The 26,080-nt window shown below is 55.0% G+C and overlaps 3 protein-coding genes and 1 long non-coding RNA gene across 6 annotated transcripts; 3 read left to right on the forward strand and 1 right to left on the reverse strand.

The window, feature by feature from the left end:
- Window positions 1-1,723: 1,723 nt before the first annotated feature.
- Window positions 1,724-14,184, forward strand: Icam1 (intercellular adhesion molecule 1). The gene is made up of 7 exons (XM_052753706.1): window positions 1,724-2,627; window positions 5,494-5,754; window positions 10,749-11,063; window positions 11,401-11,688; window positions 12,312-12,572; window positions 12,670-12,921; window positions 13,016-14,184. Exons 1-7 carry the CDS (start codon window positions 2,561-2,563, stop codon window positions 13,180-13,182), a joined length of 1,611 nt encoding a protein of 536 aa, XP_052609666.1. The 5' UTR covers window positions 1,724-2,560; the 3' UTR covers window positions 13,183-14,184.
- Window positions 14,185-14,295: 111 nt separating this feature from the next.
- Window positions 14,296-15,740, forward strand: Icam4 (intercellular adhesion molecule 4 (Landsteiner-Wiener blood group)). Of its 2 annotated transcripts, XM_052753780.1 has the most exons (3): window positions 14,296-15,061; window positions 15,173-15,478; window positions 15,622-15,740. In XM_052753780.1, the coding sequence occupies exons 1-3, from the start codon at window positions 14,695-14,697 to the stop codon at window positions 15,738-15,740; spliced, it is 792 nt and encodes a 263-aa protein (XP_052609740.1). In that variant the 5' UTR covers window positions 14,296-14,694. The 2 variants fall into 2 exon arrangements, with proteins under 2 accessions (XP_052609740.1, XP_052609736.1); XM_052753776.1 differs by having other exon boundaries at window positions 15,173-15,629.
- LOC128120034 (uncharacterized) lies at window positions 15,642-17,246 on the reverse strand. 2 transcript variants are annotated; one of them, XR_008221757.1, is made up of 3 exons: window positions 17,132-17,246; window positions 16,679-16,937; window positions 15,642-15,755 (listed from the first exon to the last, which is right to left on the reverse strand). It is a non-coding gene; the product is annotated as an uncharacterized LOC128120034 (long non-coding RNA). The 2 variants fall into 2 exon arrangements; XR_008221758.1 differs by having other exon boundaries at window positions 17,053-17,166.
- A 167-nt stretch (window positions 17,247-17,413) lies between these two features.
- Window positions 17,414-24,575, forward strand: Icam5 (intercellular adhesion molecule 5). Its single transcript, XM_052753674.1, has 11 exons — window positions 17,414-17,616; window positions 18,496-18,765; window positions 18,905-19,225; window positions 19,548-19,835; window positions 20,061-20,315; window positions 20,411-20,659; window positions 21,682-21,924; window positions 22,004-22,282; window positions 22,377-22,616; window positions 23,095-23,358; window positions 24,181-24,575. The coding sequence occupies exons 1-11, from the start codon at window positions 17,535-17,537 to the stop codon at window positions 24,435-24,437; spliced, it is 2,748 nt and encodes a 915-aa protein (XP_052609634.1). The 5' UTR covers window positions 17,414-17,534; the 3' UTR covers window positions 24,438-24,575.
- Window positions 24,576-26,080: the final 1,505 nt, after the last annotated feature.

The raw sequence follows: 26,080 nt of genomic DNA on the forward strand, positions 1-26,080 counted from the left end.
CTTTTTTTTAAAGTCTGGGCAGCTCTTATGTGTAGCATGGAGGATAACCTTGAATTCCTGATCCTCCTTCCGCCACCTGGGCTTTGTGCTTGTTTGTTTATTTGTTTGTTTGTGTTTTTCAAGACAGGGTTTCTTTGTGTAACCCTGGCTGTCCTGGAACTAGATCTGTAGACCAGGCTGGCCCCCCTGCCTCTGCCTCCTGAGTGCTGGCACTAAAGGCCTGTGCCACCACCCTTGGCCAAGGCTTTGTGCTTGTTAAATAGGCACTCTACTAACCGAGCTACAGCCCCAGGAAGATTTTTTTAATTGTTGTATTAGATTAATTTTATTTTGTATGTGAATGCTTTGCCTGCATGTGTACCATGCATGTTTGCAGCTTGACATGGTGCTCGGAACTGAACTTGGATCATCAACGGCTGGGCCATCTCTTCAGCCCTAAAATTTACTCGTGTGTGTGTGTGTGTGTGTGTGTGTGTGTGTGTGTGTGTGTGTGTTCCTGCTGGTGCCCAGGGAGGCCAGAAGAGAACTTCAGATGAATCCCTAGAGCTGGAGTTACAGATGGTTGTGAGCTGTGATGGGAATAGAACCCGGGTCCTCTGCAAGAGCACTTGCTCTTAGCTACTAAACCATCCCTCTAGTCCCCAGTTGATGGTTTTTGAAAAGGCACTCTCGGGTGGGGCTGGCCTTGAACTCACTGTGTAGCCGAGGAGGCTGACCTCCAGCAGCAGTTCTTGGCCATCTCCTGAGCACCGCAGGTGCAGGCTGCTGCTACGCTGTCGCAGTAGAGTTGTGTTCTGAGCATCACTGCTCAGCTGAGCATCCCAGCAGGATGCTTTGGGAACCATATATTCAGCTTTGGGAAAGATGGTACCCTGCACACAGTAGGCGCCACTTAAATTAACCACGCTCTGAGGGCTGCAAATGGGAACTTAGGGCGCTGAAGGCTCACGCACCTGAAGTAGGGGCCAAAAGACTCTCAGTGACACCCGAGAAAGATCCACTCCGAGGGTTTTCCCAGAACTCCCGTGAGGTCACCCCGCAACTCTCCCACGGTCATCCCGGGGCGGGGCCTGAGTGCCCCCTCCAGCCCCCCAAGATCAAAAGATCCCCGTGGAAATTCCTTAGAAATGCCCAGGCTGCGGGCGTGGGTTTGTGGAGTGTCCCAGGAGCCGCGGCCGCGGGAGGAAAAGCGCGCGCATCTCGACCTCTCCCTTCCGCGTCTGCAGCACGACCTCCTGGCCCAGCGCAGGTCTCCACGGCAACTGTCCCGGCATCCCACAACAGGAAGCCCCGGGCGGGGCGCCGGAGGTCCAGTTCAAGCCCCTGGGTCGGAAGACTGGGGTTCAAGATCTCCCTTCACCTGACCTCGGAGCTAAGGGTCTGCCTCAGTTTCCCTGAAGAAAGCAAAGGTTAAAATAATCAAGCATGGTGGAGCACGAGGCAGGGTCTGGAGTTCAAGGTCATCCTCAGCTACAGCGTGTTTGAGGCTAGCCTGGGCTATTTGACACCCAGCCTTGAGAAAAGAGACGGTGGTGGGGAGAGATGGGAGGGGAAGAGGAGGGAGAGACAGAAAGGAGGGGGGGGGAAGGAAGGAGGGGGGAAGGAGGAGGGAGAGGAAGGAGGGAGGAGAGAAGACTCAGAGCGCGGGGAGGGGGGGCAGGTCCCTCCCCCCTGAGACGTGCCTCTCCCCTTCAGTTTCCCTCAGTTTCTCCTCCAGCCTGGGAAGGGCGGCGCAGGGCTCTCCACGCTATAGGACCAGACTTCTTCCTTCTTTCTGGGGAGCTGTCAGGACGCCCCGGGGGTCAAAGTAGAAAGGGGAAGCGCGGCCGCGGGGGCGGGGCACCCGTGGGTGGGAGGAGGGACGTGAGGACTGCACGACGCCTGCCTGGCAGGACTCACCCACGCCGGATCTGTCCGGGCCTGCTTGCATTGCTACTCCGAAAATCTCTAGTGTCAACTGGGTGGGGCATGGCCCTAGGGAGAGGGGCACCTCTGAACGGATGGCGCCCCCAAATGAGTCCAGGGAACTCCTTTCCTTGGCTAAGGCTTGTCTGGTGGATTAAAGAGGCCCGAAGGAGCTGGGGGTTCGGGATTTGATTTCCGACACCTGCCCCGCACCGAGCCTCAGTTTACCCCTCGAGGGGATGGCGGTTCTGGGGGCGCAGGGAGCTAGGCATGAGTTAACCAATTAACCAGGAGGCATGACTCCAGAAGGCCCGGGGCCTTCGCTCCTGAGCTCAGCTTTGGTCGCTGACACCCTCTGCCCCACACACCCTGCCCCCAACATGTCATTGCTTCAGTTTGGAAATTCCTGGGCCACGGTGGCCAGCGGGGCAGGACCACCCTCTCGGCCAGGGCACAGTCTCCATCCGGAAATACCGAAGTCCTCGCTCCGGAGGGGAAGGCGCGGGGTTTCCGGGAAAGTGGCCCCGCCAGCACCGCCTCTCGGCCCCCCGTGGCCAGCGACTATAAAGGACCGACGCTGCGCTGCGCCCCAGTCTGCACCTAGCGCTTGTGCCCCGAGGCGCTGCCACCTGCGCTCGCTCTGCCCCGGCTTGCGATGGCTCGCACCCGCGCCAGGCCCACGCTGCGCCTGCTCCTGGCCCTGGTCGCCGCTGTGATTCCAGGTGAGTCCGAGGTGGGGTCGCTTTTAGGGACCAGTCTCTGACTTCGGGCGGGCGGAAAGCCCTGCTCCCCGGCCCCGGAACAGCACATGATAGTACTTAGGCGGCTGTTAACGGGAAATGGGAGAGGAAGCGAAGGGTGGGAAACCAAGAGCCCGGAGTTCGAGTCCCGTGGATGGGTTACAGAACACAATTCTGCCCGTCGTCTGCCTGCCTCTCTCTCTGCCTCTCTGCCTCTCTCTCCCTGTCTCTCTGTCTCTCCCTCTCCCTCCCTCTCCGTCTCTCTCTCGCTCTCCTCCCCTTCCCTTCTTTCCTGTTTTGAGAGAGATGCCAAGACACTTAGCCTAGGCTGGCCTTGAACTCTCAGTCCTCACGGCCCCCGCCCTTCCCCCTTCACTTGGGATCACAGGCTCGAGTCACACTACTCCTCTATAAACTTGTACGTTTAGAACCTGGGATCCTGGTCCGTGCAATGGGAACTGTGGTCACAGCCCTTGTCACGGGGCAGTCAGAATGTGGCCCAGGTGGGGAACAGATAGTGTGGGGGACGGGCTGGTCCGAGCCACTCCCCCCGCCCCCCACAGATACCCTGTTCCTCATCCTTACCCCTGGGGAAGTCCAGGACGCTTCTGCGCTGGGGAATTCCAGGGTTGGTGTACTCAGGAGCCAGAGGTTGAGAAGTGAGGCGACTCAGGACTCCCCACAGCTCCAGTCCCCTGCTCAGCCTAGGGGCAGCACCTGCTACCCTCCAATGAGAGGAAGATGCAGAACTTGCTCAGCAGCTCACAGGAGGCTTCTGACCTGGACTCCCAGAATCCATTACTCCTAGCTGGATCGCGTCTTTTTAACCTTAGGATTCTCCATGGAACCAGAATAATTCCAGAGGTGCCTGAGAGAGTCTCCAGCTGGAATACCTCCATCCCAGACTGTGAACCACAGCGCTGGAATCTTTGGGGTGGGGGAGAAAGATGAGCTCAGACACCTTTCCTGTTGTTTTACCCCCCCAACCCCCCACAAAGACCACCACCAGGGTTTCTCTGTGTAGCCCTGGCTGTCCTGGAACTCACTCTGTAGACCAAGCTGGCCTCGAGCTCACAGAGATCTGCCTGCCTCTGCCTCCTGAGTGCTGAGATTAAAGATGTGTGCCACCACACCTGGCATTAGGGGCACATTATTTTATTTTTTTAGGGGCACATTTTAAAAAATAATTTTTTATTCTTATTTTATGTGCATTGGTATTCTGCCTGCATGTATGTCTGTGTGAGGGTGTTAGGTCTTGGAGTTACACAGACAGCTGTGAGCTGCCATATGGGCACTTGGAATTGAACCCGGGTGCTCTTAACCATTGAGCCATCTCTCCAGCTCCTAGGGACACATTTTTGTCTGTTTGTTTATTTATTTGTTTTGTTTTTTGAGACAAGGTTTCTCTGTGTAGCTTTGGAGCCTGTCCTGGAACTGGCTCTGTAGACCAGGATGGCCTCGAACTCACAGAGATCCGCCTGCCTCTGCCTCCCGAGTGCTGGGATTAAAGGTGTGCGCCAGCACTGCCGGGCTTAGGGACACATTTTTAATGTGACCACCACTACCCAGAGGGGCTTCTCATTTCAGCCCTTTCCTCTCTCCCACCGAGCACTCTTTCAGCCCCTGCCACCCTGCCTCAGGGCCATGCGCTCTCTGTTCTTTCTGTCTGGAATTGGCCTCTTTCTTCTCTGTTCAGCCAGTGCCTTGTCATCCTTCAGATCTCTGCTCGAATCTGTCACCAAGGAGCTATATGCTATGCCCTACTCTGTTTTGGTTTTGCCAAAACTCTTATTAACAACCACTATCGAAGCTGGGCGGTGGCACATGCCTTTGATCCCCGAATTCCATAGCAAATCCCTGTGGGTTTGAGGCTAGCCTGGTCTACATGGAGTTCCAGGACAGCCAGGGCTACAAAATGTGACCCTGTCTCAAGACAAACAAAAAAAGCAAAATAACAAAGCAACAGCTGCTGTCTGGGCCTGGGCTCTGGGTGGAACCCTTGCCTAGCACGAACCCTGGGTCCATCCCGAGCACTGCATTCAGCTGAGTGTGTAGCATGTCTGGCTGGAGAGAGGGCTCAGCAGTTAAGCAGGGGCTACTCTTACAGAGGACCAGGCATCTGATCCCAGGACCCACATGGTGGCTCACAAAGCCTATAACTCCAGTTCCAGAGGTTATGATGGCCTCTTCTGATCTCTTCTGGCACCCGCATTCACACACACACACACACACACACACACACACACACAAAAAATAAATTAAAAATTTTTTTTTATTTATTGGTTTTTTGAGACAGGGTTTTTCTGTGTAACAGTTCTGGCTGTCCTGAAACTTGCTCTGTAGACCAGGCTGGCCTTGAACTCACAGAGATCTGCCTGCCTCTGCCTTCCCAGTGCTGGGATTAAAGGTGTACGCCACCACCTTCTGGCAATATATTTTTTTTTTTAAAGAAAGAAAATCCAATACTTGGTGTTGAGGGAGGGGAATTCCTGTAGCCAAGGCTACCCTTGGACTCCATATGTAACCCAGGATGATCTTCAACTCCTGATCCTCCTGCCTCAGCCTCCTGAGTGCTAGAATTGCAAGTGTGCCACTACTCCCATTTTATGGGGTGCTGAGGATGGAGCTTGAACCTCAGGCATGCTAGGCAGGCATGCTAGGCGGGCATTCTGCCCACACACTCAGCCCCCCAGCCCCGCAACACCCACAATTACTTATCTTGTGTACTCAAGCACGGATGCCTTCTGCATTGAGGGCAAAATCCTGTCTGACTCAAAGCTGCATGCCCAGCACCTAGCTCTGAAGTCACGTGGCTGAACCAGCCTATCATCTCTCCTTTTTGTTCCAGGGCCTGGTGGCACTCAAGTATCCATCCAACTCAGCGAGGCCATCCTGCCTCGGGGTGCATCCCTGCGGGTGAATTGCTCTTCCTCCTGCAGTGAGGGACTTGACCTGGGCTTGGAGACTCAGTGGTCCAAAGTGGAGCTCGAGCATGGACACAACTGGAAGCTGTTTGAACTGAGTGACATTGAAGAAGATAGCAATCTTATGTGCTTTGGGAACTGTGGCACTGTCCAGTCCTCAGCCTCTGCCACCATCATCTTGTACTGTGAGTGACAGGACCAGGGGCGGGGTGTAGGGAGACGCATTGGGGACATGGCAGCTGGCAACAGGAGGCAGGCAGCCTTGGAAAGTCCCACTGTCTCTTAGAGACCTCTTTAAACTTCTGCCAGGAGAGTGTACCACAGGAATTTAGACCATTCCAGAATGCCACCATTTAATGTCTGGATTGTTCTGTTTTGTTTTGTCTTTTAACTGTACTGTATTTATTGTTAATTTTTTCTAATATTTTGGGTTTTAAAAAATAATTTATTGGGCTGGAGAGATGGCTCAGAGGTTAAGAGCACCAACTGCTCTTCCAGAGGTCCTGAGTTCAATTCCCAGCAACCACATAGTGGCTCACAACCATCTGTAATGAGATCGGGCACCCTCTTCTGTATACATAGTAAATAAATAAATCTTTAAAAAATAATAATGATTTATTTAAGCGGGGCAGTGGTGGCTGGTGGTGCAGGCATTTAATCCCAACATAGGGAGGTAGAGATTGGCAGATCTCTGTGAGTCGAGGCCAGCCTGGTCTACAAAGTGAGATCCAGGGCTGTTATGCAGAGAAACTCTGTCTCAACAAAACAAAAAATATATTTATTATTTTATGTGCATTGGTGTTTTGCCTTACTTATGTCTGTGTGAGGGTGTCTGATCCCCTGGAACTTGAGTTATAGACAGTTGTGAGCTGCCATATAGTGCTGGGAATGGAACAGGTCTTCTGGGAGTGCTCTTAACCACTGAACCATCTCTCCAGCCACAATCTTTTGTGTTTTTGTTTGTTTTTATCTATTTATTTATTATGTATACAGTGTTCTGCCTGCATGATGACTGCAGGCCAGAAAAGGGCGCCAGATCTCATTACAGATGGTTGTGAGCCACCATGTGGTTGCTGGGAACCGAACTCAGGACCTCAGGAAGGGCAGCCAGTGCTCTTAACCTCTGAGCCATCTCTCCAGCCCCCCCCCTTTTTTTTAAGACAGGATCACATGTAGCCCAAGCTGGCCTTGAACTCACTACATAGCTGAGGATGGCTTTGAACTGATTCACTTTCTGGGTACTGAGATTATAATCTTATGCCCTTAGCTGGTTTGTTGGGGATTGAATCCAGGACTTAGTGAATTCAAGGCAAAGACTCTGCCACTCATCTCCAAACCAGCCTCTGCCCCAGTTTTAAACAAGAGGCCCTAGATCTGATCCTTAAAGGTTTTGGGAGGCCAGCGTGGACTACATGGGATATTGTCTCAAAAAAGGAGGGGTGGGGTGAAAGAACTCTAGCCTTGAAAAGACATCTTTACACATTGGCAACAAGGGGAAGAATTGGTAATGGCCGGGCTGGCAGGACTGTAGAGACAAAGGTCATGAACAGCCATGGATGGAGTTTGGATTGCACTTTTTAATTTTTTTTTTTTTAATCCTGGTGTGATTGGACCCCTGACGGCCTGGGAATAGAACCCGGGTCCTCTGGAACATAAGTCAGTGCTCTTTTACTGTTTGTTTGTTTGTTTTGGTTTTTTCGAGACAGGGCTTCTCTGTGTAGCCCTGGCTGTCCTGGAACTCATTCTGTAGACCAGGCTGGCCTTGAACTTACAGAGATACACCTGGCTCTGCCTCCAGGGTGCTGGGATTAAAGGTGTGCGCCACCACTGCCTGGCTTATTTTTTTAAGGTGTACTGTCTTTGACATCTTGTTCTTTTTTTTTTTTTTTTTGTCTTTTAAAAATAATTTATTTTTATGTGCATTGGTGTATTGCATGTATGTCTGTGTGAATGTGGGGTCTCCTAGAACTGGAGTTACAGACAGTTGTGAGTTGCCATATGGGTGCTGGGAACTGAACCCAGGACCTCTGGAAGAGCAGCCAGTGCTCTTAACTGCTGAGCCATCTCTCCAGCCTCTGACATCTTGCTTTGTGGGTCTCTGTCTCCCAAGCACCCAGATCATAGGTGTGTGCTTCCAAGCCTGGGTTCTTTACACGAGAGATATATGTGTCCTGCGACCTCCGGTCTTGGAAATCCCTCAATGGATCCTTTCCATGGCTCAGGCTCTAGGGTTGTTCTGTCCCTTTGGGCTGAGGATGGAATCATCAGGGTTGGGCATTGGGCCAGTTACACACTTTGCCACTGAGCTCTACCCTCAATCTGGAGTGCAGCTGTATTTGAAGGTCAAACATTTACAAACCACTCAAAGATAGCAGACCAAAGAGATGGCGAGATAGTTTGGTTTGGACATACTGTGGAATAGTATGTGACCGTATAAAAGAATGCAGAAGCGCCTTCCTGCTCGAAGGAATGTTATACCTCAAAAGAGGAGGAGTGCTTTGACAATTTTTTTCTTTCTTTTTTTTTTAAAAAAGATTTATTTATTTTATGTATACAATGTTCTGTCTGCATGTATGCCTGAAGGCCAGAAGAGGGCGCCAGATCTCATTACAGATGGTTGTGAGCCATCATGTGGTTGCTGGGAATTGAACTCAGGACCTCTGGTAGAAATGTTCTTAACCTCTGAGCCATCTCTCCAGCCCAACAATTTCTGTATTCAGGAGCAGTGGGGACAGAATGAGGGAGGCTATATTTATACATGGAACCCAGGGCTTTGCATGCTAGGCTAGCACTAATGACCAACACACCTCCCAGCTTCTCTGGGTATTCTAGGCAGGGGCTCTTTCCCCTAGCTTCTACCAGGGAAATTCCAGGCAGAGGTTCTGCCCAGCTGGCTTTGACATTGGAATTAGCACCAAAGAAGTGGATGACCACTGGGCACTTGGCATCATGGTTTATTTGTTGACCATGTCAGCTTTCCTCAGATTGCTCTGGTGCAGGGAAGCCCAAAGGCCACCAATTTTAGCAGTATCAGGACAAAAGCCTTCGGGAAATCTCAGTTGAGCATGTGGTTTGGAGGATGTGGGTTTATGTGCCAATGCTGCCCTGGAGGGAGGGAAGTCCCCAAGCATTCCCGGTGGCCTTAGGAAGTCCCTCTGAAGAGCTTTTCTAGGGTACCTGATCTTGAGAACCCAAGACTGGGGCTGGAATTCTGTCTTTGCTGTATTTCTGTATCTGTCACTTTGGCTGTTCAACTGTGCCTTAATTTCTACTCTGTGAACACAAGGAGCTTGAGCCAGGGGTGGTGGTTGCATACCTTTAATCCCAGTATTTGGGAGACAGAGTTCAAGGCCAGCCTGGTCTGCATAGTGATTTGCAGGTCAGCCAGGGTGGGGGGCACTGACAAGCAACACCCCCAAAACCCAACTATGTGTGGGTATGAGTGGGTGTTCTTCAGTCAGAGGGAACAGCCCAGAGCAAGGCTGGGGTAGGAAACTACCGCCTTGCTGGGAGAGAAGACTGCACATTGGTGAGTCAGGTGGGCGCTGTCAGGAGCTAGCACTTTCTTCCCGGGGGGACGGGGAGCCGTGAAGGGTGTGGAACAGTCCCAGGAGCTGGGTAGCGGAAAGCTGACTTACCGGAAGCTGGACAGCAGTTGGCATCCAGCCACAGCCCGGCTGCACTTGCAGGTTGTGATTACAGCATCCGAGGTGGGAAGGGCAGACAAGTATGTGAAGAATGGAGCGATTAGGACTTGGTGAGAGGACTCGGTGAAGCTCAGAGTCAAGAAAAAAGTGCTTGGGCTGGGGATTTAGCTCAGTGGTAGAGCGCTTGCCTAGCAAGCACAAGGCCCTGGGTTCGATCCTCAGCTCCAAAAAAAAAAAGTAAAGTGTCATGCCCTCCCCCACGTGCCTGTGTTTTAAGACAGAGAAAGCACTCTGGCTGTTTGGGGACTTAGGTTTGAAAGGACTTCAAATCCTACAAGTTGTATTTTTATTTTGTATGTGAAGAGAATGGCACAGTATGTGTGTGGATGTCAGAGGTCAACGTTTATAAGAAGATTAATTTTTATTTTATATGTATGGATGTTTTGCCTGTAGGTAAGTCTGTACATCAAGTGCATACCCAGTGCCTAACGAGGCCAAAAGAGGGCGCCAGATTCCCTGGGATTGTGAGCCATCATATGTTGGGTCTTCTGCAAGATCTGCTGGTGCTATTAACCACTGAGCCACCTCTCCAGCCGGCAGAGGTCAACTTTTGGGAATCTGCTTTCTCTTCCACATATGCATTTCTCAGATTGGGTGGCAAACTTCTTTACCTTTTGAATAATATCTCGCCCCATCCCTCTTTGAGGTAATATCTGACATAGCCCAGGCTAGCCTCCTGCTTCATAGGTAGCTGAGGATAACCTTAAACTTTTGTTTCTTTTTTGGTGTTTGTTTGTTTGATACAGTGTTTCTCTGTGTAACAGCCTGACTTACCTGGAACTTGCTCTGTAGACCAGGCTGGCCTGGACCTCACAGAGATCCGCCTGGCTCTGCCTCCTGAGTGCTGGGATTAAAGGTGTGCGCCAACACTGCCAGGCTCCAGCTGTTATTCTTATTGTGTGTATGATTTATGAATGCAGACTTGTAAGCCATGTGAACATGTGGAGGTCAGAGGACAACTCTGTGGAGTTGATTCTTTTTGTCCAACTTTACACAGGATGCAGGGATTGAACTCAGGTACTCAGGCTTACGTGGCAAACACGTATCCACTGAGCCATCTCACTAGCCCATTTTAATTTAATTGAATCTTATTTTACTTGAGGGACTGGGGCTGGAACCCAGGGCCTCCTGCCTGGTAGACAAGCCCTCTAAGACTGGGCCACCACGCCCTTGGTCCTGAAGAGTTGGATCAACCTCTAGCACACCTAGATGCTTCGATTCCTACTTATTTGCCCAGTGTTCTGACAACAGAATTTGGAGTTTATTTCCAGCTCTCAGATATTGCTTCTGGGAATGGTTATGGTCCCTGTGCAAACACTCCTGGCCTCCTCCCTAGCTTTCCCCAAAGCTCTCTGCATTCCTGGCTGCTTAGGTGGTGGGGTGTGTTTTGGGGAGACTGATCTCGTCAGACAGGTGTGGTCTGTATGCAGCGCTCCAGCTTACAGGATCCCCAACCCCCTCTCTCACTGCAGCGTTCCCTGAGCGTGTGGAGCTGGACCCTCTGCCCGCCTGGCAGCAGGTGGGCAAGATCCTCACCCTGCGCTGCCTGGTGGACGGTGGGGCACCCCGGAGCCAGCTCTCCGTGGTGTTCTTCCAAGGGGAGGAGGAGCTGCACCAGGAGAAAGTGGGTGTGAACTCCACGAACCCCCAAGAGATCACAACCACGGTGCTGGCGAGCAGAGATAACCATGGAGCCAATTTCTCATGCCGCACAGAACTGGACCTCAGACCGCAAGGGCTAGAAGTGTTCCTGAACGTCTCCGAGGCCAGGCAGCTCCGGACTTTCGGTGAGGCCCTGGGAACCGAGGTATAGGGTGCAGGCGGGATCTTGGGAAGAAGCCAGCCCCTGCAGTAGGGGAGAGGTGCTGAGAAAATGGTGATCTTCGTAGTGGAAGTTTTGGGACTCGTGAGATGGCTCATTGGGTAAAGGGCTTGCATCCGAGCTAGAAGACGTGAGTTCAGTTCCCAACTTCCAAAGGAGAAAACTGACTCCTGAAGGTTGTCCTTTGACCTCCACAAGTGAGTCGTGTACATGTATATACATAAATACATTAAATGAATAGGAAGAAAAACGGGGGTTGTGGGTGGCCATGCCTCTCACTCATGTCTGTCTTCTCTCCTAAGATCTTCCTGGGACCAGTCCAAAGCTCAACAGTCCTGACCTCCTGGAGGTGGGCACCCAGCAGAAAGTGTCCTGCTACCTGGAAGGCCTGTTTCCTGCCTCCGAAGCCCAGCTACATCTGGAGCTGGGAGGCCACATACTGACCTCCAAGAGCACAAACCGCGGGGACTTGGTGTCAGCCACCGCCTTGGTGGACGTGCCTGCGGAGCTGGAGGGAACTCAGCAGCTGCGCTGTGTTTTGGAGTTGGCAGACCAGACCCGGCAGGCAGAGAAGACCTTGAACATATACAGTAAGAAGGGCAGGGCCTAGTCCAGAGATAGCGGAGGCTGGAAACTTGATTGATACCAAAGGAGGGGTACTAAAAGGGTACTGCCCAGTGTAGGGGCACAGGGGTGAGGCTTCCGGGGGCGTGGCCTACGTGTGGGGTAGCCCATGCAGAAGTCAGGACTGGCACCAGGGGCATGACTAATGCCAGTAGCGGCACATTCACGAGAAAGAGCTGAGGCAGGGAGTAGTGATGCACGCCTTTAATCCCAGCACGGGGTGGCAGAGGCAGATGGGATTCTCTCTCTCTCTTTTTTTTTTTTTTTTTAACTGGAGCTGAGGACCGAACCCAGGGCCTTGTGCTTGCTAGGCAAGCGCTCTACCACTGAGCTAAATGCCCAACCCCGGCAAATGGGATTCTTATGCGTTCGAGGCTAGCCAGAGCTACACAGTGAGACCCTGTCTCAAAAACACAAAAATACGCTAGACCTTTCAAAAGGAGGAGTCCACTCCGCGGATGGCCAATGCTGGAGGTTGGGGCTGACTCTAGAGGAGACCTCAGAGTAAGGCCCACCTACCTACACTTGAGGCTGAGCCATCGAGGGCGGGAGTGGGGGGGTGGGGGCTTACGGTGTGTCCCGCCCCCAGGCTTTTCAGCTCCGGTCCTGACCCTGAGCCCGCCAGAGGTCTCAGAAGGAAACCACGTGATGGTGAAGTGTGAAGCCCACGGTGGAGCGCAGGAAGTGTGGTTGAGTGGTGCTCCGCCCGGCGGGCCCCCGTCCCCGCAGGTCAACTTCACGCTGAACGCCAGCGCTGATGATGACCAGCGACGCTTCTTTTGCTCTGCGGCCCTGAAGGTGGCTGGGCAGAAGCTGTTAAAAAACCAGACCCAGGAACTCCGGGTGCTGTGTGAGTGGGGCCGCGGGGTGGGGGTCGCGATCCCCTGACGCCCCAGGTGCCCCCTGAGCTCTTCCTGACCTGTGTCCTCACACTGTCATTTCTCCAGATGGCCCCCGGCTGGACGAGAGGGACTGCCCAAGGAACTGGACCTGGCCGGAGGGGTCTCAGCAGACCCTGAAATGCAAGGCCAGGGGAAACCCATCCCCCAAGCTGACCTGCAGCCGGAAAGCAAATAATGCCCCGCTACCCCCTGGGGTGGTGGTGACTGTCACACGGGAGATGAGTGGTATCTACGTGTGCCAGGCCACGAGCTCTCGTGGAAATGTCACCAGGGAAGTGTCCCTGACAGTGAAGATTTGTGAGTGTCCTGGGGTATAGGGCTGGGTGAGCGGTGGGCAGGGTGCCAGGTCCTTAATCCTTACCTTACAATCCCTTCTGCCTTTACTACACAGCCGACCCCCCTATTAACTGGGTCATCCTGGTGATAACGCTGCTTATTGTGCTCTTTGTGGGCCTGGCCATTTACCTTTACAACCGCCAGAGAAAGATCAGGAGATACGAGCTACAGAGGGCGCAGGAGGAGGCCATGAAACTCAAGGCACAAGCCCCGCCTCCCTGAACCATCGGGAGCCAACCCCTCCCTAGGCCCCCCTGCGGGCAGCAGCTGGTGCTGCTTTTGAACAGAAAGGTGGACAGTGTTTATCCTCACCCACCTCCTCAGGCTGTGACAACAGAATGGTGGTCTGGGGATGCACAAATCAGATCTCCTTGGCCCTGCACTTGTAGCCTCAGGACTAAGTGGCGAGACGAGCAAGATCGTGAGGGCCTGGATCTGTGACCTGGACACGCCCACAGCCTTGTGGGCCTTCAGCAGGAAATGCTGACCTCATTCCCTATTGCCCACGCGGAGGGCCCCTGCCTAAGGAAGAGTGTCTGTATCCAATAGACACAAGCAAGAGTCGAAACATAAGACCATGCTTCCTCTGACATAGGAGCGCTGGGACATTGTCCCCAACTCTTCATGATGATGTATTTATTAATTCAAAGTTTTAACTGCTATTTATTGAGTGCCCTGCACAGACACTAGAGCAATGAGCAGGCGAGCACAGGTCCTTGTCTGGATACTGCTGCAGGGGCTGTGTACACAACAGAGCCTGGAGAAGGTTCACCTGGGGCTAGGGCTCCTCTGCTGGTCAGGATGCTCTTTCTCTAAGAGCTGCTTTTTTCATGAGTCACAAAAGTACTAAGTGGACGAGCAGTGGTCCCCTGCTCACCGGCCTCTCTTGGAGTCCTGACTCTGCATCCCTGGCTCTCAGAGCCATCATGGGAGGTAACCATGGTAACCACCTCCCCACTCACGGTCATTCCCGCCACTGCGCCCCATGTCAGCCACCATACCTAAATATGGATGCCCATCCTTGACAGCTGAACAATGAAGTCTCATGCTCATGAAATTGTGGTCAGTCTGCATGCCCCCACCTGGCTCCACCTCAAGGAGAAAGCCTGGAAGAAAATGCTGAACCACTTAGGAGGGTCCTGCAAGCTGGGGGGTGGGGGGAGAAATACCCCTCCCAGCTCAGAAGCCTTTCCTTTGAGTCAATAAAGTTTTCTGTTGGCCTCAGCCTCCTGTGAGTTTGCGGATAGGCATCACATCAGTTAGAGCCCTTTCTGACACCCCCACTTCCACTTCCTCAGAGTGTTGCCTGTTACCCTAACCCTGAGTCTGCAAGCTGGTTTTTTGTTTGTTTTTCCTTGGTCTTTGTTTTTTGAGACACGGTCTCTGCGTAGCCCTGGCTATCCTGGAACTTTCTATGTGGAACGGGCTGGCCTCTAACTCACAGAGGTCCACCTGCCTGTCTCCTGAATGCTGGGATTAAAGGCCTGAGCCACCACTATACCCACTAAAGTCTATTTAATGACCTCTTGGGGCTTAAGTGAAAACTAAAACCCAGTTCAGAAAAGTGCAATGACTTCTGATTAACTGTGGGGTCTGATGTGCCATTTTGGAGTCCAGGCTAGGCGGTGTCTTTAACAGGGCTCCTGGGCCCACTCTGGGGCGTGGCCAGGGAGCCTTATCTCCAGGGCCAGTCGAAGCTCCCTGGCCCCTGCTCCTCAGCGCGGGCTATGTGCCATGGCGTCTGTCCTGTTCCCGTCGCTTTTGCTGGTGGCCGCCTATCCGAGGAGTGGGAGCCCCCAGCATGAGCGGATGCAAAGCCCTCCGGCGCCTTCCGGGACCTCAACGCCGTTCTTGGTGCGTTTAAATCCGGAGCTGGAGGCTGTGCCTCCCGGGGGCTCGGTGTGGCTTAACTGCAGCCACAGCTGCCCCCTGCCGGTGCGTACCATCCTGCGCACTCAGCTGCGGCAGGGAAAGACACTCAATGGATCCGGTTGGGTATCTTACCAGCTACTGGATGTGAGGGCCTGGGATTCCAAGGTGCGCTGCGTCGTTACTTGCGCAGGAGAAACGCGGGAGGCCACCGCCAGGATCACCGCTTACAGTGAGGGAGACCCGGGCTCAGGCCGGGTGGGGTGAGGAGAGAGGGTGGAGGAGTGGGGTAGTTGGCAGTTGCTTTAGGAGGTGCCTGCAGGTCTTACCCTTCTTGCCTTAGAACGGCCGAGAAGCGTGATCATGGAGCCTCCGGTCCTAGTGGGCCACAAGTACACTCTACGTTGCTATGTGACACACGTGTTCCCCGTGGCGTATTTGGTGGTGAGCCTGAGGAGGGGTGGCCGAGTGGTTTATTTTGAAAGTCTGGAGCGCTTCAACAGTTCAGATCTGGCTAATGTCACTTTGACCTACGTGATGCGGGCAGGACCCAACGACCTCCGGCAACCACTCACCTGTCATGCACGCCTCAATCTCGACGGGCTAGTGGTGCGCAGCAGTTCTGCACCAGTTATGTTGCAGGTCCTCGGTGAGGCACCCTGCAACCTCGGGGAATTGGTAGGGGAGAGGGGATGTTGCCACTCCACGAGGGCCCACAGAACAGGCGTGGGCTCCACGCTTGGAGGGCCTCAGACCTCCTCGTTCCTGACTTTCTTTCACTTCCGCTCCCAGCTCTGAGTCCAGCCTCCAAAGCGTTGGCTTCTGCCTCCATCGCAGCCCTAGTGGGGATCCTTCTGGCTGTGGGGACTGTCTACGTGCGCAAGTGCCTGGCCGGGCAGACTCAGTCATAGGCGGCTGCTCGATGCCTGACAAGAGAGAGGATAAAGAAGCCCAGAGCAACTAGTTCAGATACTCTTAATGGATCAATAAAGCCCTTCTTCCTCGGTCTCTGTCCAACGGTTCTTGGAGGAAGTGGTTTCCTTTTTAGGGGACCCTGCTTTTTCCAAATTTCTTGTCTAGGGCCTCAAGACTTGTAGCTCAGGGTTAGTACGTTTGCCTGGCCTTGGTGTCTAGGGCTTGAAGATTTGTAGCTCAGGGGTAGTACGTCTGCCTGGCCTTGGTGTCTAGGACCTGAAGATTTGTAGCTCAGGGGTGGTACGTTTGCCTGGCCATGGTTTCAATACCCGGGACTGGAGGAAACAACACCTCGTGTGTCTCAGGGCAGCTGAAGTTTCTCCTTCAAGAGCAGTTTGGGGTCCCCGAACCCGAGTTCTTCTCCGCAGAGTGTTTTGCTAGATTTATCCCTGCCGGGCAGAAGGACTAAACTGGCCTCCCTCCAGGCCCTGGGTTGGGGGAGGGCTGGCTCTTGGTATGGCTTTTCCTGATTGGCTCCGGGGATACACACCACAGCTCTGATTGGAAGCTAAGTTTCCCTTCTCCTACCTCCTTTTCCACTACAGATCTTGCGCGTTACTGAGGCCAGTGGGTGGAGCTAGACCCGGTCCCCGGGGTTACCATTAATGAAGGGGGAGGGGTAAAACAAGATTGGGCGGGGCCTCCTGCACGGATTAGAGGAAGCAGATACCCAGATAGGAAATCTAGCATAGCAACAAGTTAGAGACGGTTGCTCAGGCCACATGGGCTGTCACAGACTTCCATCCGGGCAACGTGTTTGTTGTCATCGAGCCAGGTATGCATGTGGGGAGGGGTGTCAAAGCTTGGAGACAGATGCGAGGACACAAGTGTCCCCAATTGATCTTCTGGTCCAGTTTGGATTACAGAAACTCACTAGTTATTCAGCAAAGGCTGCGGCGCCCAAGGCGAGGAACGCGCAGATGCTCTCCCGAGAGACTTGGTTCACAACAGCATTGTAGACACATTCCCGCTGCACGCTGGGTAAATACAGATCGGGTGCCGGAGCCGACTCTAATTTAGACGCCCGCGAACACTGCGCACACGCACACGTGTCTGCGACTCGCGGGCACTTGATCCCCCCCCTTCGCCGCGTGCGCGGAGGAGGTCTTAGGGGCGTGGCTCCCATTCTCAATCTGCTAGAGGTCAAAACTAAGCATCAGTTAAGGGAGGCATCCCCACACCCTCCTCTTAAAACCACCTTTTCGGCATACTACGACTCCCTAAGATTTTTACAAGCAACCTCACCACCTGCTCCAAGGGGCGCTGGTGGGAGGGGCCGAAGATGGGCGTGGCTTGGAGCCCTAGCGCGTTATCCCAGAATCTATACCTAGGATGGTGGAGTTTGGGCAGGGCCTCGCCGCATCCCTCCCTTCCTTCACCACAGATGACGCGGGAGAGCGTGGTCGCCCCCAGAAGGTTTTAGACCATTAGGCCGACCTCCACGTAGACCCCTCCCCCCAAGGGGGACCGCTCTTGCCTGGTCAGATCGTCTGCACTAAGACCGTGAGCAGCCCAGTGCGTGCTCGCCTCCCGCCAGTTCGCCCCCCATCACCGCCTCTACCACCGCCCCCTCCTTGGAAACCAAGTTACCAACGTTTAAACCAATCCCTGGGCGCAACTCTGCCACCCCCACACTCCACCCGCTGCGCTGCGCCGTCCTCCCAGCCCGGCTCTCCATCACTCGCGCTCCCCTCTCCTCCTGCGTTCTCCCCTCCCCGGCAGCGGCGGCAATGCCGGGGCCTTCGCCAGGGCTGAGCCGAGCGCTCCTCGGCCTCTGGGCTGCCCTGAGCCTGGGGATCCTCGGCATCTCAGGTAAGAAGAGCCCGCCCGCGGAGTCAGGTGGACAAGGCGGGGGAGGTTTTGAAGGACCAGAGAGGGCGGCCCGGGTGTCCCCTCCAGGCTCCGCCCTCTTCTTGCTTCCCACGCTTCTGCCACCACCTGGAGCCCGGGGCTTCTCCCCATCCCTCCTCCACCCCAACACACCTCGATCTTTCAGATCTGAACCCAGCACCTTTTCCGGATTCGGGGTTTTGCACCCAACCCCGCTCAGGAGAGACACTGTGGCTTTCCTATTTCTTTCCTGCTCTGTCGTGCCCTATGGTTCACGGACTGGCATCATCCCTATTCGTGATCCTCAAAGACCCCCATCTCTTCAACTGTTATGACTCAGAGGCCCTGTTCCCCCTCCACCTGTAGCCCTGGCAACCGGCTTTCTGGGGCTTTTCCCGCGGTTCCTTCCCGGAGTCCAGCCTTGAGGCTGTCTGTCCAAGTTACTCAAGTTTGGGGCAGTCTCCTTTAAGCCTCTGACTCAGTCTCATCTCTACTTTGCTTTCGCCCCCAGCCTCAGTGTGTCTCCCCACCCCCACTTACTGACAATGTGCCAGAGTCTTGAGACTCACTTGGTTCCCCATCCCCCCACGGGAGTCTCCTCCTCCCCACTATTGACGTGAGCATCCGAGACCCCATTCTCCCCGCACCGAGTTTCCCCATCTCTGCCTTAGAAAGCAAGGCTTCCAGAGACGCCCCTCTGAGAGTGTGCCAGCCTCGAAGCTTGAGTGGGATGCGGGACTCCCGTGCTATTTCTTGGCGGTGGCCTCTCCTCGTCCTTGCAGAGACCCCTGATTTGGGATATAGGGGCGCTAAGATTTCAGAGAGGGGGTCCCCAGGCTGAGCCCGCGTTTTCCCGGGCAGCGGTGGCGCTAGAACCTTTCTGGGCGGACCTTCAGCCCCGCATGGCGCTCGTGGAGCGCGGGGGCTCGCTGTGGCTCAACTGCAGCACTAACTGTCCGCGGCCGGAGCGCGGTGGCCTGGAGACCTCGCTGCGCCGGAACGGGACCCAGAGGGGTCTGCGCTGGCTGGCTCGGCAGCTGGTGGACATCCGAGAGCCCGAGACCCAACCCGTCTGCTTCTTCCGCTGCGCGCGCCGCACACTACAAGCGCGTGGGCTCATTCGAACTTTCCGTGAGTTGTGGGTGGGCACGCCCCTTAGGTCCCTGGACCTCCCCTTCAAGCTCCGCCCGCCGGTCCTCACGCCCTCCTTCCCACGCGCAACCGGGTGAGCGCTACAGCTCACTAGAGCCGAAGTTTCGGTCCCTTGCAGAGCGGCCGGATCGGGTAGAGCTAATGCCGCTACCTCCTTGGCAACCCGTGGGCGAGAACTTCACCTTGAGCTGCAGGGTTCCGGGAGCCGGACCCCGAGCGAGCCTGACGTTGACTCTGCTGCGGGGCACCCAAGAGCTGACCCGCCGCAGTTTCGTGGGCGAGCCACCCCGAGCACGCGGCGCGATGCTCACCGCCACGGTCCTGGCTCGCAGGGAGGACCACGGGGTCAATTTCTCATGCCTCGCGGAGCTGGACCTGAGGCCACACGGCCTGGGACTCTTTGCAAACAGCTCCGCCCTCAGACAGCTCCGCACCTTTGGTGAGTGTGGACCCTGACTGACAAGTTTTAAAGAAGTTTAGGGGCAGCCAGGTGTAGTGGCGCACGCCTTTATGCACACGCCACGGTGCATGTGTGGAAGTTAAAGGACAACTTTAGTGGGAGTTGGTTCTCTTCTTCCGCCATGTGGGACCTAGGGATCGAATTAGGTCGTCAGGCTTGGCGGCAAGCGCCTGTTTTCGCTGAGCCATATCGCCGGCCCTTTTGTATTTTTATGATGAAACCAAACAGTGCATGTAAATTGCTTGGTCCACATTGAATGTTTCATACGTAAACTCAAGCGCTGGTTCTTTGTCTCCCCCAGCCCTGCCTCCAGTTCCCCCGAGCCTGGTTGCTCCCCGAATCTTAGAAGTGGGCTCAGAAAGGCCGGTGAGCTGCACTTTGGATGGACTGTTTCCTGCCCCAGAAGCCGGGGTTTACCTCTCGCTGGGAGATCAGAGGCTGCATCCTGCTGTGACCTTCGATGGCGACAGCCTCGTGGCCACTGCCACAGCTATGCCAAGCGCCGAACAGGAAGGCACCAGACAGCTGATGTGCAGCGTGACTCTCGGGGGCGAAAGCAGGGAGACCCAGGAAAATCTGACTGTCTACAGTAAGGGGATCGAGGAGGGGCTTCAATGGCCGGGTCTGGGTCCTGAGTCTCACGAAGGCAGAGCCTGTAAAGTGGACGGGGCTTCCACACCCGAACAGGCAGGGCGGGAGAGTTCCAGGGCAGGAGCAGAAGGAAGCTGGAAATAAATAGACGGGGAGGGCTTGCGTTAACTGAGGGGTCAGTGGCCAGTGAACCCCACCCAGTGTTCTGTCCCCCCCCCCCCAGGTTTCCCTGCTCCTCTTCTGACTTTGAGTGAGCCAGAAGCCCCTGAGGGGAAGGTGGTGACCATAAGCTGCTGGGCTGGGGCTGGAGCCCTTGTCACCCTGGAGGGAATCTCAGCTGTGGTCCCGGGACAACCCGCTGAGCTCCAGTTAAATGTCACGGAGAATGACGACAAGCGGGCCTTCTTCTGCGATGCCGCCCTTGAAGTGGACGGGGAGACCCTAAGAAAGAACCAGAGCGCTGAGCTTCGTGTTCTGTGTGAGTGGGTGCTCACCTATCTTTGTGACCTCCAAGGACCGCATCTCTATGGCCCCATCTTTAACTTACTGTATTTCCTCTGCCCGTGCCTGCAGATTCACCCCGGCTGGATGACTCGGGTTGTCCCAGGAGCTGGACATGGCCCGAGGGCCCAGAGCAGACCCTTCACTGCGAGGCCCGCGGAAACCCAGAGCCCTCAGTGCACTGTGCCAGGCCTGAGGGCGGGGCGGTGCTGGCGCTGGGCCTGCTGGGTCCAGTGACGCGCTCCCTCGCAGGCACTTACCGTTGTACGGCAGTCAATGGCCAAGGCCAGGCTGTCAAGGACGTGACCCTGACTGTGGAGTGTGAGTAGGGAGAGGTGGGCATGCGCATCTCTTTCGGTTCTCAGAGTTGGGGAGGTTGGCCTACAGAGAGAGAAAGAGGCCGGGCTCCAGCAGGAATTGGGAAAACATTGTAGGGTGTTCATAAACTTGGTCGTGGTGCCTGGGCACAGCCTGGCAAGAACAGGCAGTCAAAACAGTGTACCTGGGAAGGTCTCATGGGCGCTTAGTGGGAATCAGTCAGAAGGACCCGGAGACCTCAGGAAAGGGTCAACTGAGTTTATCTTCAGAGCCCATGTAGAGGTGGAAGGAGGGAACAGGCTGCGATCTCCACACGTGGTCTGGGTAGTGCTTTCCCACACAAATATCACACAGAGTAAATAAATAAATAAAACGGTTCAGGCAGGACTAAGAGGTGGGCGCAGTCTTCAATCCCAGCACTCAGGAAGCAGACAAACAAGCAGATCTCCGTGAGTTCCAGGCCAGCCTGGTCTACAGAGTGAGTTCCAGAACAGCCAGGACTACACAAAGAAACCCTGTCTTCAAGAACCAAAGAGAGATCTCCCATGCAGGATATAGCTTGCCATATCCTTTCTGGAAGCAGAAGACAGAAAGAAGGTCATTAGGGGAATCAGATGGGTTTCTAAATCCAAACTTGAGCCTGGGGCTGCAGTTCAATAGGTAAATTGTTTTCTTAGCATGTTTGAAGCCTGGTCACACCTTCTGCATGGCAGAAACCAGGCACAATTAAAGCCCAGAGCTTGGGAGTAGGAGGCAGGAGGATCAGGAGTTCAGTATAGTCCTCAGTTACATAAGTTCAAGGCCAGCCTGGGCTATAGGACATCCTGCCTTAAAAAACCAAATCCGCCGGGCGGTGGTGGCTCACGCCTTTAATCCCAGCACTCGGGAGGCAGAGGCAGGTGGATCTCTGTGAGTTCGAGGCCAGCCTGGACTGCCAAGTGAGTTCCAGGAAAGGCGCAAAGCTACACAGAGAAACCCTGTCTCGAAAAACCAAAAAAAAAAAAAAAAAAAAAAATCCGTTCCAGATGCCCCAGCGCTGGACAGTGTAGGCTGCCCAGAACATATTACGTGGCTGGAGGGAACAGAAGCATCGCTTAGCTGTGTGGCCCACGGGGTTCCACCGCCTAGCGTGAGTTGTGTGCGCTCTGGGAAGGAGGAAGTCATGGAAGGGCCGCTGCTTGTGGCTCGAGAGCACGCCGGCATTTACCGATGCGAAGCCATCAACGCCAGAGGATCGGCTGCCAAAAACGTGGCTGTCACGGTGGAATGTGAGTAGGGGTGGCTGGAGAGAAGCCCACACGGGTATCCTCCGTCCTCAGTGTGAACTCCTGTTTCCCTGCTTCCTAGATGGTCCCAGTTTTGAGGAGCTGAGCTGCCCGAGCAACTGGACGTGGGTAGAAGGATCTGGAAGGCTGTTTTCCTGTGAAGTTGATGGGAAGCCAGAACCACGCGTGGAGTGCCTGGGCTCCGAGGGTGCCAGCGAAGGGGTGGTATTGCCTCTGGTGTCCTCAAACCCTGGTCCTAGAAACTCTATGACCTCTAGTAACCTGTCACCGGGTATCTACCTCTGCAACGCCACCAACCGGCACGGTTCCACAGTCAAAACTGTCGTCGTGAGCGCGGAGTGTGAGCGGGGAGGCGGGCAGGTGGGCGGGAAGTCCGGGGTATCCCAGGGTCCCTGCCTTCCCTGACGCCTCTCCTGTTGGTGGCTGCTCTGCAGCGCCGCCACAGATGGATGAGTCCAGCTGCCCGAGTCACCAGACTTGGCTGGAGGGAGCCGCGGCCACGGCGCTGGCCTGCAGTGCCAGAGGACGCCCCTCGCCTCGGGTGCGCTGCTCCAGGGAGGGTGCTGCAAGGCTGGAGAGGCTGCATGTGTCCCGAGAGGACGCGGGGACCTACCGCTGTGTGGCCACCAACGCGCATGGCACGGATTCACGGACGGTCACCGTGGGTGTGGAATGTGAGTGAGGATGACGTTTGGATGGAGGCGTCTCAGACCGCTAGAAAAGCGCCTTGAGGGCTAAGGATGTAGTCCAGAGGATGGCGTACTCAGCACGCACGCACAAAGCGTTCTGTTCTAACACTTGGGAGGCAGAGGCAGGCAGAGCTCTGTTCTAGGGCGGCCTGGTCTACGCAGGGGCTACAGGATTACATAGGCCCTCTCTTGCTCGCAGTGTCTCTCTCCTCCCCACCTCAGCCGTGGGAGGGGAGAATCGCCAACCCCTGGGAATTCCGAGGGACTTTTTCAGTACCCCTCAGTAAGAAACAAGCACTTTTGTTGCCACAGCAGGTGGGTAGTGGGAGAGGGACTCTCATAGGAGGCAGTGGTTTTGCCCTCCCATCCCAGGAGGGGTGATCTCAGGCCGACTGTGGACATCCCCATCTCGAGGATGCTTGATCAACGCCCAGTGCTGAGCAGCCTCCTCGTGCCCCTGCAGACCGTCCTGTTGTGGCCGAGCTGGCGGCCTCGCCCCCGAGCGTGCGGCCGGGCGGTAACTTCACTCTGACCTGCCGAGCAGAGGCCTGGCCTCCAGCACAGATCAGCTGGCGCGCGCCCCCGGGGGCTCTCAACCTCGGCCTCTCCAGCAACAACAGCACGCTGAGCGTGGCAGGTGCCATGGGCAGCCACGGCGGCGAGTACGAGTGCGCAGCCACCAATGCGCATGGGCGCCACGCGCGACGCATCACGGTGCGCGTGGCCGGTGAGTGGCGGGTTCCTGGGGTGGAGGTGGGGGCGAGGGACATGCAACACGGAGTGGCCTAGGCCGTGGGGTTACCGACCCCGAATCTACCTCTCAGTATGCAAGACCAAAGGGGGCCAATGTGGAGGCCAAGGGTGCTTCATGGGTGGGGCTGTTGGTGACAGGTTAGGTAGGGGGAGGAAGTGGAGGCAGAGAGAATGGACAGGAGCCAGGACGACGCTGCTCACGTGTGTCCCATACTGGAGGGACATAGGAAAGCGGAGGCAGAAAGATCCGAGATAAGGGTATCCTCGGCTACGCAGGGATTATAAGGCCAGCTTATGCCACATAAGACCTTTTCAAACACACACAAAAGGAAGAAAGGACCTCCTAGGACAGACGTGTGTGTGTGTGTGTGTGTGTGTGTGTGTGTGTGTGTGTGTGTGTGTGCGCGCGCGCGGTCCCTTTAGAGTGGGTACTAGGAGCTAAGAAACACTTGACCCAATTCACTCTCCACCATGTCACCGAGGGGGAACTGGGGTCAGAGATGGCCTCAGAGTAGTTGATGGTGACCCCCCGTTCATGTCTGTCCTGGGGCTGGGGTCTGTCAGAGCTAGAGGAAGGCTGAGCTGGTCCTTCCAGGCTGCCCCCTTAGGGGAGTGGGCGGAATTGGGTCATTAGGAGGGTATAGGGGGTCCAAGGGCTTATAATCCCATGGCCCAAGAGGGGTGTTCATGGGTATTTTGGGGGTCCCCCGATGCTGGAGAGGCCTTCCCGGGCCTCTTCTGCCATCAGCTGCGGTAGCAGGTGCATGGAGGGCTGAGGGAGGGTCTGCGCCTACAGGTCCGTGGCTGTGGGTCGCTGTGGGCGGTGCGGCAGGGGGCGCGGCGCTGCTGGCCGCGGGGGCCGGCCTGGCCTTCTACGTGCAGTCCACGGCCTGCAAGAAAGGCGAGTACAACGTCCAGGAGGCCGAGAGCTCCGGCGAGGCGGTGTGCCTCAACGGCGCGGGCGGGACGCCGGAAGGCGGAGCCGAGACCCCTGGCACTGCGGAGTCGCCTGCAGATGGCGAGGTCTTCGCCATCCAGCTGACAGCCTCGTGAGCCCGCGCCCAGCGCCCCCCTCGGGGAGCCTCCGCCAGCGCTGGGGCGGGCGTAGGTATTGTTCGCTCTCTTTATTCAGTTCCAGGGGCATCACCTCCATTTTCTACCCATTCCCCTCAATAAAGTTTTTATAAAGGACTCTGGGTCTCTGTCTGTAATGTACAGCAATGAGGGCTGAATTCCAATCTCAAGGGATATATATATACATACATATGTATATATCCTTATGTATATATATACATTCTTATATGTGTAATATATATATTTAAATTAATTAATTTTTCTGAGACAGGCTTTCCAACAGCCCAGGTTGGCCTGAAACTCCCCATGTGGCTGAGGATGACTGTGGTCTTCTGCTCCTCCCCCTGTAATTCCAGTGAGTACCACCACACTTGGTTTTTTTTAAGTGCTGAGAACAGAACCATTAGCTTCCTACATGCTAGGCAAATGCTCTATCAACTAAAGTCCAGCTACATCCCCAGGTTTTGTATTTTAAGACAGGGTCCTATGTACTCCAGGCTGGACTGGAACTCCCTCTGTAGGTGAGGATGACCTTGGATTTGAATCCATTCTCCTGTCTCCACCTCTTGAGCCAGCACTCAAGAGTTATTCATTGAGCTAATGGTGATGTGTCCTTTAATCCCAGCATCTGGAGGCAGAGGCAGGGGAAATCTGTGAGTTCAGGGCCAACCTGGTCTACAAAGCAAGTTCCAGGACAGCCAGAGCCACACAGAGAAAAGTCTCGAAGAAAAAACGAACAAACAAAAATGAGTTATTCGTTGAGGGGCTGGAGAGATGCCCGGGTTAAGAGTGCATACTGCTCTTACGGAGAACCCAAGTTCGGTTCTCAGCTCTAGGGGTCCGGGATCCATTTCTGGCCTCCACCTGCACTGCACCCACGTGCCCTCCACAGACAGACACGTACATATACACACAGATAAAAATTAAATTAAGAAACAGTTCTTCATTCAAAGCACTTATTGTTATGAACTCCCATGTTTCCAGTATGTTCCACACCATCTGTGTACACGAGACTCGGAGCTGAGGCTTGACCTCCTGGTACTGTACAGCTTCCTGCCACAAAAGGACTCGGGCAGGGTGGGGACCAGCTCCTTTTCCGTCCCTACCACTTATCTCTCCCGCCCAGTTGCTGACCTCTGATCCCTTGGATCTCCAAGGTAGGAATGAAGGTCGCTCCCCAAGGCCTGGTTACAGTCACAGCGAGACTCCCTTTCCAGCACTGCCATCCTTGCCCCTTCCCAGTGGTCTGGATTTCCGGCATGAGTAAAAGGCTAAAGGTGTTAGGGCAGGTGTGAGCAACAAACCCCTGTAATCCTGGCACTAGAGACTGGAGACAGAAGGATCAGAAGTTCAAACTAATCCTTGGGTGAGTATCCAGTTAAGGCCAGTCTAGGACAGGAGCCCTTACCTCAGCAAACCAACAGAAAATGTTACGGGTCTCAGATGGTTAAGCGGTTGCCACAAGGTCTGATTTCAGTCCCCAACACACATGTAAAAACGGGGGGACGGGGGCCAGCCAAGCGGCTCAGTGGGTAAAGGTGCTTGCTGCACAGGTCTGGCCACCTGCGTTTGACCCCTGGAAACCACGAAAGGGTAGAGGAGAGAGCAGACGGCACAAAGGT

This window comes from Peromyscus californicus, unplaced genomic scaffold, assembly GCF_007827085.1.
Source record: "Peromyscus californicus insignis strain IS unplaced genomic scaffold, ASM782708v3 Scaffold_11__1_contigs__length_118956290, whole genome shotgun sequence".
Lineage (NCBI taxonomy): Eukaryota > Metazoa > Chordata > Mammalia > Rodentia > Cricetidae > Peromyscus > Peromyscus californicus.